The sequence below is a fragment of the Odontesthes bonariensis genome, chromosome 24, assembly GCF_027942865.1.
Source record: "Odontesthes bonariensis isolate fOdoBon6 chromosome 24, fOdoBon6.hap1, whole genome shotgun sequence".
Lineage (NCBI taxonomy): Eukaryota > Metazoa > Chordata > Actinopteri > Atheriniformes > Atherinopsidae > Odontesthes > Odontesthes bonariensis.
This window is the reverse complement of record NC_134529.1, coordinates 10,111,153-10,130,325: the sequence shown is the minus strand read 5'-3', so window position 1 is coordinate 10,130,325 and position 19,173 is coordinate 10,111,153. Positions and strand designations below refer to the sequence as shown.

Sequence of the window (19,173 nt, the reverse complement as noted above, 5' to 3'; positions counted from 1 at the left end):
GCAAGTATGTGCTTGTGAAGGTTTGAGTCTGACAAAGCTCGGCTTCTTCACTAATATTTGTATGCTGAGCATGCAGACTCACCCACACACACAAAACACCTGCTTTTTGAGCCAGAAACACTAATCACTCTGCATGGCAAGCGCCGCCGTCACCGCGGAAACGGTCTGACGACTGGTTGTCATGGAGATCTACCAGGAAGATCAATGTGCTGGGGAGCAAGTGGCAGAATGGTGAGTGCGGCCAGGCCAGCGATACACGTGGCCCAGAGTCTGGACCAGCCAGGGAAAAAAAAAAAAAAAAAAAAAAAAAAAAAAAAAAAAAAATCGATGGGGCCAATAAGCAGCCGGCTGAGGAGATGCTCCAGGAAATGATGGGATGCAACTGCTGCAGTGCTGAGCTCAGCACAAAGCATAGAACCTGTTAGACAAATTATGCAAAAAGAGGAGGATTTATACATCCAACGTGAGGAGGAGAAGGCTTGTTCCTGCCGGCTTCAACCGCCTCGTCCCTTGGGATGCAGCAGAGGACAAAATGCTTGAGGGGTAGCAACAGAGTGATACGAGCGCAAGGCAAAATGCTCCATCTAGAGCAGAGGTCCTTCCTGGAGAGTGAAGGCTGGAGGCTAACTGTAGTGTTCCCCGGTCTCAATGGCGACCACATGAGTCCTCTGTACAATTCTATTTTACGCAGTGTATTAGGCACATACACACAAATACATACACATTCTCTGCAGAAACAAAATAGCACCAGACACAAATAATCACCTGGCAGATGAGCAGATGGGTGATGAATGAAAGAGAATGAGTACTGGTGCTGATCTTGAGATAGAGGCAATGAAGAGGAGGGATGCTAAACAGGTCAACTTCTACACCAGCTCTGGTGAAAAACAGTGTCTGAATTCTTTTGAGTTTTACTTTACCAAGTTCAACTTAGATCATTTTCTTCTCCATGCTTCCATGTGTATCACCACAGTACCTCAAAACCTTTGTCTGAATGGCTCAGGTAATATACACTTCCTCAGCACAAAAACAGATATGTAGGGAAGTGATTTATGTGTGTTTGTGTTCATAAAACAAGACCCGTTTTATATTGATGTGGTCTGTAAATCAGATTATTTGTTTTTACATAAATATAAATAAATATAGATAAAATTAAATCAGATTACTGGCCCATACGTTTGGAGCCGGTATAAGTAAGTAGTATACTTATCTCACACTGATACAATCTTGATATATACAGTAATAAGGGGACACAATGTACCCCAATTTAGGAAAAATACTCTAATTTTCCTAAATCTCACTACAGCCTGACAAAAGCCTCTGTATACTGTGGTGATTATCGGTTGTGGAGCAAGTCAGCATAGAAAACATTTGGTTATATGCTCCAGTGCATAATGTGTATGCTAAACTAAAGTGCAGCCCAGTGTGATCTAAAATCTTAAGGCTTTGTCTCTTGCTGCCTCTCTCCCTGTGTGCACGAGTGCTGATGCATGTCACTAGTGTGGTTAAGTGCTCTGTAGAAAGGCAGTGGCCTGCATGCTGGTAGAAGAAGTCGCTAGAAGGTTAGCAGGTTTACCTGGTCCAAGGTAGAGTACCTTGACTTGAGCGTGATGACTTCATCCAGGTGATCCCTGAATTCTCTCCGTGAGGCCTGGGGGGAGCCACAGGATAGTCACTCACCTTCATACCACACGCAGACACAGACATGCACACTCACACAGCGACACGCAAAAGGCATGCACACCCATTCTGAAAAATATCAGTTAGTTGTCAAAGAAAGGGTTGCACACACAGTCTGCTCATTTTGCACACTAACTCATCAAAAACACACACGTCGGAACAAAGCTACTACAAGCCTGACACATACTTTGCAATCAGGTTAAAGGTAAAATTTCAAAGAAAAAGAATGTGGCAAACATACCACTGGAACACACTAGCCACAATACAACAAAACCAAAGATGGATGAAAAGCTGAACCAGTTCAGTAGATCTGATAACAATTCCAGCAGAGCTCTGCCAATGTAATCACATGAGTTAGTGTGTGTGTGTGTGTTAAAATAAGAAGTGAGCCAAGAAAGTGCTTGATGGCTGGTCCTACCCAAGGCCTCTCACTGGCTACAGTTGATCATTTAGGAAAGGAAACACAGGAGTAATTGCATTTCAGTTACAAGGGCCAATTTTATAAAAATGATAAAAGTACAATAATATTGTCAGCTTGACAACCCGTCAGTAAAGTCAAACAATGAAATCTGCTTCAGCCCTAACTGAACACTGATACCTGACCAGGTATGATCAACTTTTCCCAGGTTGTGGCCATTGTCAGGATTTTCCAAGGGAGAGCGTCATTGAAGCTTCAAATAGCAGCATGTTTGACGTTTTGCAACATTAAATAAACATATGCAGGGTTTCCATTCACTAGCAAAACAAGTCTAAGTGATATTTTCAAGAATCAGACACTTTTCCACTGACTGGTTTAAAATAAATGAAATATCTGTTCAGTGTTGCAAAATGGTCACAGCAAAGGCAATATTTCTCATGGTTTTAATTCAGTTGATGTAGTAAACCTAGAGGATGGGTAAAAAAGAAAGAAAAACAACAACTGCAGTGGACATCCACATGAGCATCATCCTTGGGTCAATCTGGAATATTGTGTCATATCTGGGAGGACACTGGCCAGCCATGCGAGTTTACTGTAGACCAGCTCAGACTGGAAACAGCTGGTATGTCATATAATTTCAATTTTTGCCAGATTAAATTGGATTTGTAAAGTTTTTTCCATTTTCCCTAATGAGTAACAGGTTTCTCTTTCAAACCACCTCAAATGAAAGTGTAAACATTTTTTGTGCATTCGTAGAAAAGTTTCTGGTCACCTTCTCTCATTCTTATCTTCAGAATGTAAATCAAAACCTGCAGTGGAAACCCAGCTAGGTGTGTTTTACATTTAAGTTAAAGCAGTTCTCTAATTTTGACTTCAAATGTGTACATTTGAAAAGCATATTTTATATATAAATGTGGCTGTCATGATAATCTGTAACTTCATGGGAAACACTCTCTGCATTTAGGGGAAAAAATGGTTGCATTGGTTGTATATCTGCAAATAACCAATATCATGCAACTCCATTTGAAATGTAACTTATACCGCTGGAAGCGCAGAGGCTATATCGACATTAAAAGTCCAGTTTATGAGATTTAATTATATCTAATAGATAAGTTGAGTATTGCAACCAACTGAGACTTCTATACTTTATTATTTCAACCAGACTGGTTGAAATACTCACACTGTCAATACTGACGTTACAATCATTAGCAGGATTGGTTCCTGCATTTGGAAACATCATACATTCATTAAACTTTGAAAAATTAGTTTAAATTAAATTCAATTGGAAAATTGCAAATTTAGTCACGTGCACTATCCTGATATATGTCTATCTTAATAAGCGTTATCAGATATAATCGGCTATTGACCATAAGAATGGGCCTGACTCATACGGTTATTCATTGATGGAGTTCTGTTTTTGATCTAGTATTTAACTGCAACTCATATTCTTCCTGCTGATTGCTTATGTTTCTGAAAGTTGTGTTATATTCCAAGAAATGGTGGACAAAATTACAAAAACTACAACTAATCAGTGAATCATACCCTTCATCTGAATCACATTTTATCTCTCACAGTGGCACATTAGAGTCATTGGGCAATGACCAGAGTAACAAGCACAGGAAAGCTACTAAGGCTTTTCTGAAACACTTGCTCTTTTATGAGCTAATGCCTGTGTGTGTATGTTAGTTAAGTCCCTTTGAGAGGAACTGCGGTATGCATACAGAGGGACAACAATAGACTTTGTTTGTGCAATCAATATTTCTTTCATTCAAATACATAATTCAAGCATCTTTCAACTTCAATTCTGAGGTTGAAACGCTGTAGAGGAAATGCCAAGGGATGGAGGATGTTTATTTCGGTGAGTGTGAGAGTATGGAAATAAGCCAAGGGTTAGACACAGTATGTGTACCAGAGCGAGACAACATTTTACTACAAGACAAAATCAGAATGAAACAACGCCAAGACAACATTTGGACAAAAATAGAGAAGGATAACACAAAATGTGTGGGTAGTGTTTTAATAACGCAGAGACAGTAGGGGTGCAGCAGGCAAGACAGCACTAACACACACACACAAAACACAGGAGAGGAGGGATAGAAGGGGAGGAAGTGGTCATGCCAGGTAGAAAATCTGAGGTTCCGTTAGAAAAAGTGGGTGTGGAAACTGATGCCATGATAATGGCCGTAACGATGTATTCGAACACATGCAGGAGTACCTCAGCAATGCTTAGGGTGGATGAACAGGAGGGGAGCCGCGCCTGGTGCCACGAGAGAGAGAGGAGGGGAGAAGAGAAGAGATTTAACAGAGCCAAAGCTGGGTTGAGCAAGGGACAGAGACACACAGAGACTGACGGGTGGAGCGGACTGTGACCTCTGTCTTTCAGGAGTACATCTGCATGACAAGTCTCTGTGTGGCTGTCTTAGATGGGCCAGGGCAGCCAAGGGCATGACAGGACAGGACAGGACAGGATAGGACAAGAAAGGTCAGGACAGCAGGTAGGAGTTGCATTGGGATTTGTTCCCCACCAGAACAATAGGAAAAGAGGTTCCACAGGGAAAGGAAAAAATAAATAAACAAATCACACATTTTGAAAATTACCAAAAATGTTTGGGCGCTTGAATTTGAGAGTCAGTATATGTGGCAGAACAGGAGAGTGATATCTGATGAAAGAGAAGTTTTAAACTACCTGTTTATGCCTGAACATTAAAGCTCATACCGCTTAGGCGAGTCCGTATCTTCATCCTCCCACTAAGCTCTTTCACAGGGAACTGAATGACTGGTTGTAATACCACTCAACTATGTCATTCTTACCCATGTCTCCCCTCTAATCCAGGGCACCACTAGTGCTTATAGAAAACTCAAAATGCCAGTGAAACACATTCATGAGCTACTGAATCTATGCGACCAAAATAAATGCATAAATAAAAAATAAATCTGTCAGTGCAGTCGTCACACTGCTCATATTTTCTGTTTGTGGATTTGCAAAACAAGTGGAAAGTGCCTTAAAATACATGGACATCAAATACAAAAATTAGAGAATTCTTTTGCAAAGTTAAACATTCACTGGAATCTTAAAATGTTTCTGTGGTGTCGATGGGATCACACATCAACTGCAACTAAAGAATGCAAACCCTATTGTACACAAAATACAGTTAGGAAGCCATGCAATCAGTTCTGGTATCAATCTCTGACCCACAACTGCTAATCCTTTATTTCAGTTATGTTTCATGCATGAAACATAGCCAACACTAACTAAATCTCAGAGTTTTCAAGAATGACTGGAGCATTTTCAATCAAACTGCCCACATCAAAAACCTCATGAGGATTTTTATTAATTCCCCTAACTGTCAGAATATGTGCCTGCCTGTTTTTGGAAGACATTTCAGTTATGTAGCCTTAGTTTATCTTGGATGTAAAACCAATTAATTAGATTTTGAAGCAGATCATCTTCTTTCCGTTTCTCAGTTATTTTGTTTTCAGTGTGCTGATAGCAAAGTCATTCACAGTAACCACGACAGCTGCTGTGCAGTATTTCCTCTGTGAATTAGTTCGTCAAAATATCAAAAACAAGAACAGCAGAGATTCACAGCCATCTGTGCTGGCAGAGGTTTCTTGCTGCCCTAAAAGCCTTCCAGCTATGAGATATCACAGGGAAATTGATTTAGAAATTTAACATCTCCTCCCAAAATGATGCTACAAATGCTGAGCTAACTATGAATTATGAGTAGTCATTAGATGATTTTCAAACTTTCTTCATGAATTGGACAGATTTTAGATTATGTAATAAACGGTCTTTGTAAAGCAGGGCTGTCAAGGAGATGAGCATCCTATCCCTCCTAATTGAAATGCTCTACATTCACAGCAGTTGGCCTCATCAAACTCCCTGCTCACATAATGAATACTGGCAGGGAGCACAGGAGGTTACAAATTGAACCTAAGGCACGAGCTACACAAGGTTCTCTCCAAATACTGTTGCATCAAGGTAGCAAGAAAAAGCTCAAGTCATCAACATGCAGTGGAGTAAGCCTCTCTGTCTTCTCTGCTCCCCCACGAAAAGATTGTCAGGTTCAACTTGCCATAAACTGCATTGTTTCTGAAAGCCTATATCATGTTTAGCAATGAAACCTTATTTCACAAAGACATTGTAGGCTCCTCGTCGTACATGAACCAAAGCTACCATAACCCAAACAACCAGTCGTTGCAGAGTTACTCTGCACTGCAGTCCTTTGCAGTGAGGCTTGATTTTCCTTTTAGTTCGAACATTGTCCTTTTGGTGGAGGAATTTCTACAGAGAATGATCAACACTTAGGGCTGGAGAAAAAACCTACTAACAAAGAAGTCTTTGTTCGAAAAACAAAAGAACGAGATAAAGTAAGACACGAACAGTTGAGTCAAGTTAAGGTTACAGCTGACTTGGCGATATAACTAGACCACTGTCTATGTTTGTCCCATTATACATGCACAAGAAGGGAATTGACTGATTGTCTCAAGTATGTCCAATGACATGACCGTTAACCGTGTGAGAAAAAGTTCCCGACTTTCTGCCACTTCTAACTCTCTCTCTGGAGGATGATAGTACATGTGAATATAGCTGTATTCACTGCACAGACATTTTCAAGTTACTTTAATGGTGATTTTGTCACTTGATGCTGCAGCTATAAAATCCGAACTTCATCAGAGCAGAGCAACCGCCTGGAGTGATTGCGAGTTGGGCTGCTTTTCAATAACAACTTCTGACTTGTTCAGACGTCTGACAAAAAAAGCTGAGAAATATGTAAAGGAGAGCAGCTTAATTGGGAATTTAGCTGTATTCAGTGGTGTGACAAGAACTGATTCAAAGTTCAGTTCACATAGATTAAATCTGAATTAGTTCAAGTTCATAGTTCACCATTTGAAATTCTGTCTCAAAACATATCCAAACAAGTCCCAAAATGAACTTGTTTACCTTAGTTTCTCACTTTTTTTTTTTTTATGACTTCCTCTCAATTTTCCTCCTTACATGGAACATAGTGTTATGAAGTGCTGTGAGTACTGGAACATTAGCATCACAGCCATCTGAGCGGATGTATGCACATCGGTGCATTTATCTATCTTATTACTAAACATCAAGATAAAATCAAAACCCATAAGAACTGATAAAACAATCTCAAAAACAAACCCCTGTGTTTTTAGTACATAGCCTACTGTATTTGGTCAACAATAAAACAACATATTAGCCGGCAGAGGCCCCAGTGCCAACTGTTTCAGTCTCACAATTATTATCAGGCAACTGAACTCAGTGAGTGGAAAAGAAAAAGCGAATTGAAAAGAGCCAACAACAGCAACATGTAAACAAAGAAAACAGAGCAGCAGCTGTGTGCCAAAATGTAGTGTGAGAGCACAACAGCAGATTAAATTAAACTGCAGGACACAGGTGAGGATTGAATCTGTGAGCATGCAACCGTCTGCACCAATACCAAAATTATTACTGTTACATCCTTCAGATTCAACAGGCAGGCCTCACTCTTTTTTTTTTTTTTAACTCCCTTATAGCGGTCTTCAAAGAACTTTTACTTTAGCTCTCAACTTCTTGTCAGCTTCTGTCTTATTCCCTGCTGTGGGAGTGTAGTCATATAGATATGTATTTATGGCTGTGACTGGTGCATCTTTGCAAGGTGTGTGGCTTACACTAGAGGCAGATACGGTTAGACACGGCAAGTCAACGAGAATGTCGTTCAATCCCATGATTGAGAGCAGTTCTCCGCTCCCTTTCGTCAGTTTAAAATCAGCTTTTTTCAGTTCAAAAGAAAATATACAATACAGAAAATATGTGCGTCTCTCATAAATGTGCTCGTTTTAACACTACAGTGTTTCTATCAATATACACCAATGCTTTACTGTTTTTACAAAAAGATGCAAAAAGTGAACCTTTGGAGCATATGTGGAGCTCTTTGGCCTATTTGGCCTATACATACATGTATAGATGCAATAATTTAAACAGTTTTTGAAGATCATGAACTCTGTAGGATTATGATGAGTTGCTTATTTATAAAGAAAACCTGCTCTTAAATCACTTCCACATGGACAAATGAAAGTGCTGAGCAAGTATCCACTCTGGGAAAGCCAAATGACCACGAACCGCAGCTCACCAGGAGCATGTGCTGTGTGCTTCCTCGGCTAGCCTTGGTCATTCATCACCACACCCTTATGGTTGCCTCCATGTCTACACATATTAGAAATTAATGAGCTGAATGAGTGAATTTCCAGCATGGCAGAGAGTGAGAGCAGCTGATCTGACAGGCACATGTTATGCTGCTCACTAGTCTCCCCCGCTTCTTCGCAGCCCACATGGTGAATGAGCACACTCAGTACAGCTGGTCAGACAGTCTCATCCATTCCTCTTACTGCCTTTCATTTCCTGTTTGTCTCCTCCTCTTTTGTGCCTGCATGTTTTTCTCTCCTGTCTTGTTATTCAAGGTTCTCTTGTGCTCGTTCCATCCTCTCTCTGTTGCCCTCAAGGCGAACTTTCAGAGTCAGTGGGCGTAAGTAATGCAGGACAAGTATAATATTGCATACAATGCATGGAAACTTCCCACTTACAGATTCATGCAAATACTTTATATGAGCTGAAGAAATTTACATTTAAACTCCTGATTACAAGGACATAAATATACTCCTAAATATCTTTTAATCTTGAGAAGAGAAACCAAATGTTCCAAGCACACATGAACAAACACACTGGACTTAAGTTATTTTGACTTAAAGCCTAAAGCAGTTTGACCCAAATGGTCAGTGAGTACCATGAGCCAAACAAAGCATGGAGAGGCTGAATGTCTGTACTTAAAATAGAGACAAAAACACACTTTTCCTCCGGCCATTGCTGCTTTTATCTGGTCTCTGCAACAATATATCACACGTATCATAATATTCTTATTTTCTATAAGATCCAGTTGTCTCAGCCATCGCTTTGCATCTGAAAATGAAAATACAGATGCATGAATCTGCCTTTTCCATCCATTTATTCAAAGCTGGTCTGTCTGTTTTTAATGGAAGACACAGTAGCTTCCAGCAGGCCTTGTAAAGGCTGGACTAGACAGATTTTAAAACAGACACTCTTGTACTCTGCAATATCTCCTGATAAAATCATGTTTAGTTTTGAATAATTTTCTTAGAAAAAGAAAAAGTACATTTCAGTACATTGAGAATGTCACTTTTATGTGGGAATTGTTTTGTCTGGTTTCAGTATACAGACTCTCTTAAAATATTCATGAGCAAAGCTGATTTAATCTGGAAACAGAAAGTATTCTCACTGGGTTGGCAGATTTTGTTTTGTAGCTTTAAATAAATATTTCAATATTTCAATAAAAGTGATTTTTGGCATGTGGTTTGCTCTAATGATGTTTACCACGAACGTCTTTCAGGGTACACAAATCAAAGTACCCGCATCTAACTCCATTTAACTGATCAGCACAATGAATAAATAAATAAATCCCAGAGGTTTCCACTAACAGAGGCTCCAAGAATCACTGTCAAGACCAGCCAAAATCTCTGGCTTTTTTTTTTTCCAGATGAAATTATTGAGATATATAAGATAAGTTTCAGAGGAGCTGCTAAGTAGAGTTTAGGCACAGTCAGACTAGAGGAATTGTTTCATAGTTTATTAAGCTGTTGAAGCAAGTAATTTATTTTATGTGCATTCACACTGATTGAACTAAGAACATTCAAAACTCTTAGAACTGGGGTGTTTTTTTCCGGTCTAAAGTCACTCTAAATTTTAGGTACTCTGAGGGTATCAACAGTGATGTGATGTTTTGTGAATAGTTAAACAAATGCAGCACCTGCTGCTGCCATTTCAAGAAACCTTGAAATAAAGCGGCTGTAGCTCAGTATGAAGAGTGGTTGTCATTCAGTTAGAAGGTTGCTGGTGTGATTTCCCAACTTTCCCAGTCTAAATGTCAAAGTATCCATAGGATAAATCATGCTGAAAGGAATGTAATAATGCAATAATTGTTTAAATGCATTCTGTGTAAACCACAACACTTAATGTTAGAAAAAATACCAAAAAAAAAAAAATTACACAGAGTAACTGACCGTCAGCAAAGTCCCGGCTTTACTTAGCCTGAATGCACCATGGGAAATACATGATTCTGACTCGTATATGTACATCTAGCCAGCACTTCAGCATTTGAATTAGTGGTGTGAATGCAGAGAAAAGCTGTGCTGTACCTTTCAGCAAGAAAGACAGCAGGGTGACATGCTAATATTTCCTATAGGAAAATCCCATTTTTTTTTAGAGGCTTTTTTAAAAGCCTGTCCTTACACGGGCTACTTTTTAAAATTAATTCTAGCCACTGATACTGTAACAGGCACAGAAGGCCAATAAAAGCCCATGCAAGGATCCTTTCTTCCCACGCAGAGGGACTCTGGGTGAAAAGTAGCATCAATAAAGATGCAGGTTTATCGTCATACCTGACATTTAGAGTCATTCTCCACTCTCACATCGATTTTCTTCCCCCTCTCTTTGTCAGGTGTTTAAAGCCAGCATAGATTTTGAAGGTGCTGCTTCCATACTTCTTCATCCTTATTGCCCTCATTTCCATTTACAGTAGTGCTGCAGCTAAGCTGCTATGTCAGAGCCTAGAAGGCAGCACATGGTAACTCCAGGGACAAAGAAACAGCATCTGGATCAGGGGTTTCTGGTTTCTGTTTGTAAGGCACTCCGGATAAAAGCAGCAGCCAGATGAGGAAGGTAATGACTGATTGTTTGACTTCAACACTGATGTCCTGTGAGATTGCTCTGTTGTCTTGCTTGTTCACACTCATCACCCTATCTTTTTATGTAACCATATCTGCCACCTTCTAAAACTGCAGGAACACAACGACAACTTCAGGCACACAAGTCTTTTCCTCCTCTTCCTGATCCTGCAGCTCACAGCTACTTAAAGCAAGTCAACAGTCCCAATACTCACCATCCTACCACCTAAACGCATCCATGGCCTGACATAGTAACTTTTCCAGGCATCGTCAGCAGCAGCGGACACACACTCACAAGTATGTGTGCAAGAGCACAAATTTTATTTACAAAACAAGCACTGCACACGCATTATATCCACCCCTATGCCCACTTGGCTAATAACACAATATCCTTCACTTATTAAACAGCCACACAGACACAAACATCGCTCTCTATCATTAAAAACCTGTAAACATTCTCTCTGATATGCAGGAGGAAAGACATTACTTACCATCCTCTGCCTGGAGTCGAAACAGAATGAGCTCCCCGGCACATGCACACACGAAGACGCTCACACATTCACACACGTACACACTGCTACACACTCACTAACTGTGAGAGGGGGAGTGACGAAGGGGTGAGCAAGAGAGTGAGCGATAAGGAGGGTAGGCTTGAGTGGGAAGGAAGCACAAGAGAGCGAAAGAGTGGTGAGGAAACGAGTGGTGAGCCAAAACAACAGAGAGAAAGAGGAGGTTATGTAGCTGCACATACGGTGATGTGTGCTAAATCGTACACGCATGGCTGACTGAGGTCTGTCTGTGCGCCTCTCTGCGTGATGATGCGTCTGTGCATTTCCTATGAGCGTCTCTGTCAAGAGAAATGGGATTTTCAAGCTCCCAATAATCACTCTCTCGCATAATTCCTGTCACTTTCGCAGTCATTTGAGGGGACTGAATCAGGATGGTATAAGACCAAGGCTGGACAGACAGATACAGATTGACAAACAGATAGAAAGGCAGGTTCTACAGCACAGGTTTGGCAACCAAAACAGTCCTTTGATCAAATGTGTGCAATTTCATCTCCTCTTCCCCACCTCCTACTCTCATTCAGACCCATGTCTTCTCTCACTCATTAGCTCACTGTCACTTTTGCTCCCTTCCACTCTATTCTTTCCTCCCTTCAGCTTTCTTTCTCTTTTATTCTTACTCAGTCCATCCTAAATCATCCACACCTCCAACCAGCAAGGAGAGAAGAAGTCACTTTTATGAGTCTTACTGCATTGGAGGAGGACAGTATCGCATATCTAGAAACTACCTCGCTGAGGACCCACACACTTGGAATAGACACATACATTTTCAATACTGTCAGGTAATACCAGACACAAATAATTTCAGGAGAACACAAAGTCATATAACAAGTCTTATCCATCCCTTCTGCAGGGGAATAAACCCTAAAAGAACGAAAATGTCCAAACTGGCTGGGAAAGTGCTGCAACGTGAAAATGCTGCCTCACACTTAACCAACTGCAGTGTACACAGTAAATGGTCCAATGGCATTGTATAATGGAAAAGTTAGGAAGACATGTTCTTTTATCTTAAAAAAAGAAAAATCTTCATTACGCTTCCCTCTTTAGGACTCTGCTCAAAATACCTGACCTTAATATGAGCATCCATTTAATATAAAATTGTGGGGGAAGTGGTGGTCTAACATGTGAACATTTCTATAACAACTAGCTAGCCTGGTAAGAGAGTTAATGTTTTGTTTGACTTTTGACTGGAACACGGCCAACTCAAATGGGATGTCATTTCCACGCCCAAGTTTCAACCTCTGAGGCAACACACTCTAGTTACTGTGAGGGTAACTGCTAATAATGCCCCATCCCTCCCCCTAAGAAACCAATCACCTGCCTAACCGGAAAACCAGCCAGTCTTTGTGTTGTCCATTAATAACGACAACTTTATAGAGTTGTTTGCTTCGGTCACATAAAGGTATATAAAATGTAATTAACATAGCTGTTGTTGTGAAGTCATGAACATGCACTGAAGAAGACAATTAAGCCTCAATTTTGGTGCAGTGTCACTAAACCTTCAAAATATTTTCTTTACTGGATTCGACTGCTGATTTGTTGCATACGTTTACATCCCAGTGACCATTGAAAATGCAGTCGCGCTTCTTTTCCCTTTCATTTAGCTTTGTTTTCAAGTGTTTTCAAGATAGCTGTCGAGTGGCATGACTTGACAAGAGGAATATTTCCCAGGAAATGCTCTGCAGCTTGTAAAACAACTACCCTGTTTCGTAGTGATGGGTGCATCAGGGTAATAGAGTGGCGGATGACGTCTGCAACCATTGTGCCTTGTGCCTACAAGCCTGTGGAAGCAGTTATGATCTGGGGTTGCTTGTCTCGGTCAGAACTAGGTTCAGCAATTTTTTGTACTCAAAAACTGAGGACAGACAACTGCCCGACTGATGCTAGGTCCATCACAAGATTTATTCATTTTTCCTGATGGCACAGGCATGTTCCAAGATGACAACGTCAGGATTCATTTGACTCAAATGGTGAAAAAAGTGGTTCAGGGAGTACGAAACATCATTTTCACACCTGGATTGGCCACCACAGAGTCCAGACTTTAACCCCATTGACAACTTTTGGAATATGCTTGATTACAGCAGCGATCTGACTTGCCCCTCATCACTATCAGATCTGGACAAAAAAAATCTAACAACTCTGTCTGGAAGTGAATGTAATGCAAAAACAAAAACAAGTGCTAGAGGTGTGAGTGATAGGACTGGAGTTCCTGTATATATTTTTCCAAACAAAAATACAAACACACACTCACACAAATAAAGGTGCACCGTAAGCACCAAAACAGTCAGTAAACGACAGCGATAGTGAAATCAGATATTTGTGCTGCAGCTTCAACTGAAAATGTCCGACTTTAATCAAACAGAGTCTAGAAGACAGCATCATATTCTATACTAAGTATTACAGAGTCTGTGTCCTGCACTGTTTTGGGTTTACAACAGCAGAAGTCTCCCATTTTGGCTTACAGATCATAGATCAGTCACACTACAGCTGTCTGTGCCGAAGTTATAACAGTAGATAAATCATTCATCTCCTGCTGATAGATCCTCTCAGTTTGTCAATGATCCGCTGTCACTGCTCATTTAAAAGTGATGATTCTGTGATCTGTGCACAGACCAGGCCTAAGCCAAACTGCGTATGCAGTTATTTTTCATGCTTGTCTCAGACAATGTGCCATCACATTTGTTTTGAATGCTGTCAAACTCTTGCAAGGAACAGATTACTATGCCGATGCCAGGTTTGCACTTTGTAACTTTGAGCACAGACAAGTGCTGACAGGATCTATCAAACAGACAATTATTGGATAATTAAGTCAAATAATTAACAAGCAACAATTTACACTATTGATCAGCTACAAAGACATTATTTAAGCACAACACCAAAGGGCAACCTTCTTGCAAATATTATACTGTATATGACTCTCAGAACATGATGAATAGTGTTTTTAAATTTTAAGTAAGCACGTTTTAGTATTTTTAATTTACCAAAATTTTTACATTTATGCCTGTTTGCACACATGAGTTCATTTTAACATATTCTCGTTGTCTTAACCTTCAATGTGCAAGCTAAGCTGTCTGTGTTGAGGGCTGTGAAAGTGGTATGGTCTGAATTTCAAAACCTCGCTGTGAAGGGGGGAGCTGTTGATTTCTATAAGCCCCGGCCTTGGCTCCAAAGCCATACATCAAACCATTAATCCCCCCCCCCAAAAAAGCAATAAGGCCAGTGGAGCAAAATGAGGCAGCGATCCCTCCAGTGCGTGCACCTGAAAGAGTTTGTGCAAAGGCACCGTGAAACAGTGAGAGCATTGAATATTTAAATCAAAATATCTGCCAATAATTGTCAAGCTGATGGGACGTTTGGAACGGTATGCATTACACAGAGCCTAACAAATGTTGGCATTTGCAAATGCAAAGTGATCAAGGTGAAAGCTCTGATGGAAAGTGATAGAGAAGGATTATTATTTCATGCCTCACATTCACATAAGAAATTGGTCAAATTCTTATTGTAAAGTCAAATATTGTTTGTTCTAGCAAACCAAAGGACAAAAGAACTACAGCCTGACATCGTGGTAAATTGTGAAATAAGCACAAAACAAAAAGAATTAACAACTTTTGTTGTTAATTCTTTGTTGCACTCAGTATGGTAGTCAAAGTAAGTTTACATGTTGTCTGTTGCATCTGCACCACATTTAAGTTCCTTCCAGTGGGATAGAACTGGTTATCCATCGAACCAGAGAAAGGAGATTTGCATAATTCTGCGATAAGTATAATTTTGTTGTGTTTTTTTTTTTTTTTTTTACATTTATAGGCATTTTTTAAGGTTTTCTGTCATATTTCTATCTGTTTCAGCGGCTGAGGAATCAAGGTTTTCATGAACACCTGATAAGCTTTTCAGGAAATCATAGAAGCAGAGTAAAGTTACACCTACTTCAGGTGCATGATGAAAGGAAAAACACAAACAAACTTCAAAGTGGTCACAACTCCAGCAACATAAAAAACGTAAAAGAAGAACAAATGTGTTGTTGGATCAACATGTTTCTGTTTGAGAAGGCGATTAAAAAAAAAACCCTGTGGATTTAGAAGGTTATTTTCAAACTTTCGTTCAGATTTTAGATTTAGATGATGAAAATCCTCACCAACATTACTTAAGTGAGAACAGAAACAAGAGAGGAAACCCCAAACACACACAAATACACAGTGGCAACCATCTTCTGAGTCAGAGCCCCATCTCCCATATGCTTCATTAATCCAAACTCACCATTACATAACTGTACTAAATGCTCATATGGGTGGGAGGGGACAACAACCCTCGCCGTATCTTGTGCATGTGTGCATTCTTGTTTGCATCCGTCTGTGAGCGTAAATAAGAGACAGCGTGACAGAGATAGAAAATCTAATTACACGAGTAGTCGTGGAGCTGCTCAGTTTGTAATTCCTTTTGTAAGAACTCCCATTACTTAGCTGTGTGTGTGGTGCATGTCAGAGTGAGACACTTTCTCCCTTAACTTTGATTTTAACGTTTCATTTGGAATCAGTCGTGAGAATGTGCTCCTCTCTGTGACTTCATCCTAAATAGAAGAAAAAACTATCGAGCTCCTTTGACATTAAACATTTGTACATACACAACATTAACATACATGCAGAATAAACACTTACATAAACTGTGATTTTGTGCTAATTTAAATCCACCTTCACTATTGCTAAATTACAGACTATCCACCAGAAACAAAGAGTCACACACTGTCCCATAACTTGGCAAATGAGCTGTAAGTGCTGCATGACCTGTGTGTGTTTTTTCTAAATGCTACTCTTTGGTAGGAGAGCATTGACTTGTTTGTGCTTTGCCTCTTTTGGCTATGCTGCTAGAATGCAGCAGCTCCAGCAGTGAAGAGATTAAGACCTACTCCATACCTTCTCCTCTCAAAGCCACCACGCAGCGCTGGTTACAAACTAGCACAGCCCACAATGGCACATGAAATGCATCAGCGAACAGAACCATTCTGGCTCTGGCTTTGGCTCCAGGGACATTGTGTAAACACCATCGTCAGCTGCTTGCAACGTGGGAATTTCAAAGAACATATGGCAGCTTGTCGCTGGGAAACAGCCTGTGCCAGAATCTAAACAAGTGAAGAGCTATACCTCCAAAAGCCATAAACTGTCTGTTATCTGCTACACACAAAGACACACATGTCCAGACACTTGCATCACATGCAAACACTGACTAATGTGGTTGGCATGTGATTGTGACAGGCTGGATCATTAACAGAGAAAGGCTTCACTGAGGAGACGTGTGTGGAGACGTGTGTGGAGACGTGTGTGGAGACGTGTGTGGAGACGTGTGTGGAGACGTGTGTGGAGACGTGTGTGGAGATGTCCATGTTGTGTGAGGGGAAAGTGGGCAGGGGTTCCTACATCAGTGAGGCCAACAGCAGCATTAAAGCTTGCCATTGTCTAATTATTCACAGATCCACAGTCCGTATCTCAGCTGAGGTCAAAAACACCTTGGATGAGTATGATGCTCTCTAACCATGATCAGCTGTACTCGTGGGTAAAGGTTTCCACAAGCTGGAGGGCAGAACACAGTAGAGATGAAAAGAGAAGATTAAAAATGCTTGGGAATGAGAAGATTGAAATAGATAACACTTAATTCAATAAGAAAAGTTTATTTAATGGACTTTTAGTGGAGTGTTAGTGTCCAAATGACACACTATGCACTGTAAGATAGTGATACTGAAGTGTTATCTGTCTCTATGCAGAAAACAACGGCTCAAACCGATGGAAAACAATTCTACTACAGATCACAAGCAGATAACCAAAGGCAGAGTCATTGAACTTGTTTTTGAAGGTTTCTTTTTTTTCTTTCAATCAAAAATTTCCTGGGATCAAATCAAATTCTAAAATAATTTGTGTGAGGGAGGATTACAGATACTTATTTTTGCCCTAGTTGATGGAGAATGATATTTATTAGTTTTACATATATATATATATATATATATATATGTTATGATGCTACTGTTTTATTTATTTTTAAATGCACACTGTTTTGAGCAAGTCACTAAATCTTGGATACGTCCAGGATAATGTAAAAGCAGCCATAATGTGCAGCCATTATTTCAACGTGACTTTTCTGTCCGCAGAGCAGCAACTTCTAACTCAATGAGCAGCCCAGTTGCTGAAATAAACTATTGACATTTTATAATTCCTGAAACCACAGAAGTGTGCTATCCCAACTTTTTTTTAAACCAAAACAGCTAGAAGACATCCCATTCTCATCTTCTTATTCTGTGACAGGATTGTGCAGGATACAGGGTTTTGAATTAATGCCGAATTATGGTTTTTCAGAGCGTTTACCAAGTGGATTTAGTGCCTAAACCAAATCCGTGACTGAGAATAAAACATATAAACAAAACAAGATTACACACTACAGTAAGCTATGATCTTCAAGCAGAAATCACATTCCACTGCCACCCCTGCACCCTTAAAATGAAGATTTGTTTACTGGTTGAACGGGCATGAGCCTGTGCACAGAGTATTCAATAAAATGTGTAAAACGAAGATTTTCGATTTAAAACAACTGTAAAAAAAAGCAGTAATTGCAAGATCGACATGTTATCTCAAAAGCATGATAAAAACTTTTATTTTTGCGTTCAATTTCTGGCCGTCCATATAAACTCAAGAACCTGTCTGGGAGTTGCATATTTTCTTTTCTTGAAAAAGGCTATAGTATCCCTATTAAATTGAGAAGTAACAAATAATCCAACCACTCCACTACTACTCATCATCACATGAAGCCAAAGTTTTAGAGGAAAAGTCTCACCTGAGTCAACTTTAACCAACAAGCCAAGCCATGCTTCTCAATCGTGCCTCAAGACCTGCGCACCACTTCCTATCAACCAATCTGTGCTTAGAGCAACTTTTGGACTCAAGGTGTCAGAGCTTCTTTCATCCAACATGTGGGCAAATCGAACACAACCTGAGCAAATTAATTGTAAACATAATTGAGTATATACAGAACCACTCTGCACAATAGACTATGCATGATATCTTTGTCCTAATCCATGATGAGCTTTGCTATTACGAAACACCACAACATGTACAATATGGTAAATTTACCGCTATCAGCCACAGCGTAGAGATTACAACTGCAGCTGGTTTCCAACTAAGCAGGATTTCACCTTTTCTGACTTACTGCTTTATCATCTCATTACCTGCTGTTCAGTACTTCGCATCATGACTTATTGGATTATTTTTACTGGATGAACCTCTGTACAGTATGTATCTTAATATCTATATTTCCAGTCAGACTTTTTAATAAAAGGTTGGCAGTGGTGGGGGTTATTGTCTGACCTTTTTCCATTCTATGAGCACCCAAACACAGCTCAGCAGAAAGCCTTCTTAGCTGCTCCCTCTGCTGCATGACCCGTCTATGCACTCGCCCTCCCTCCCTCCACCTCTAACATCCCATCCCTCTGTTCCCATGGCAACAAGCTCATCCGTTCCCATGGCACCTGCCTGCTGTCCAGGAGACACATGGAGACGTGACACTGACAGATGAAGTGAAAGAGAGAAGGAGAGGGAGACAGAGGGAGAGACCTGACGCCATTTAGCTTTTTAAAAACCTGCAGGAGAGATCTGTTAAAACACAGAAGGATACTTGGACATTTGCTATGGTTGGCTTGTATGGAGTTGTGTGGTTCTACAGTAGAGTCACAACAACAAAATGTGTGGAATTCATAAGAATATGAGGGGACAAAATGTTTAAGTATCCCATTATAGCCAG

General features: G+C 40.2%; 1 protein-coding gene across 2 annotated transcripts in view; it reads right to left on the bottom strand.

Annotated features, from left to right (window-relative positions):
* The window catches only part of gphnb (gephyrin b), a 107,979-nt gene that overhangs the window by 24,878 nt on the left and 63,928 nt on the right, over positions 1–19,173 (bottom strand). For both annotated transcript variants that reach the window (XM_075458832.1, XM_075458833.1), the window contains exons 9-10: positions 4,314–4,355; positions 1,577–1,651 (exon numbers count right to left, since the gene is read on the bottom strand). In XM_075458832.1, the coding sequence (XP_075314947.1) occupies positions 1,577–1,651; positions 4,314–4,355 (117 nt within the window). The remainder of the gene's footprint in view (positions 1–1,576; positions 1,652–4,313; positions 4,356–19,173) is intronic.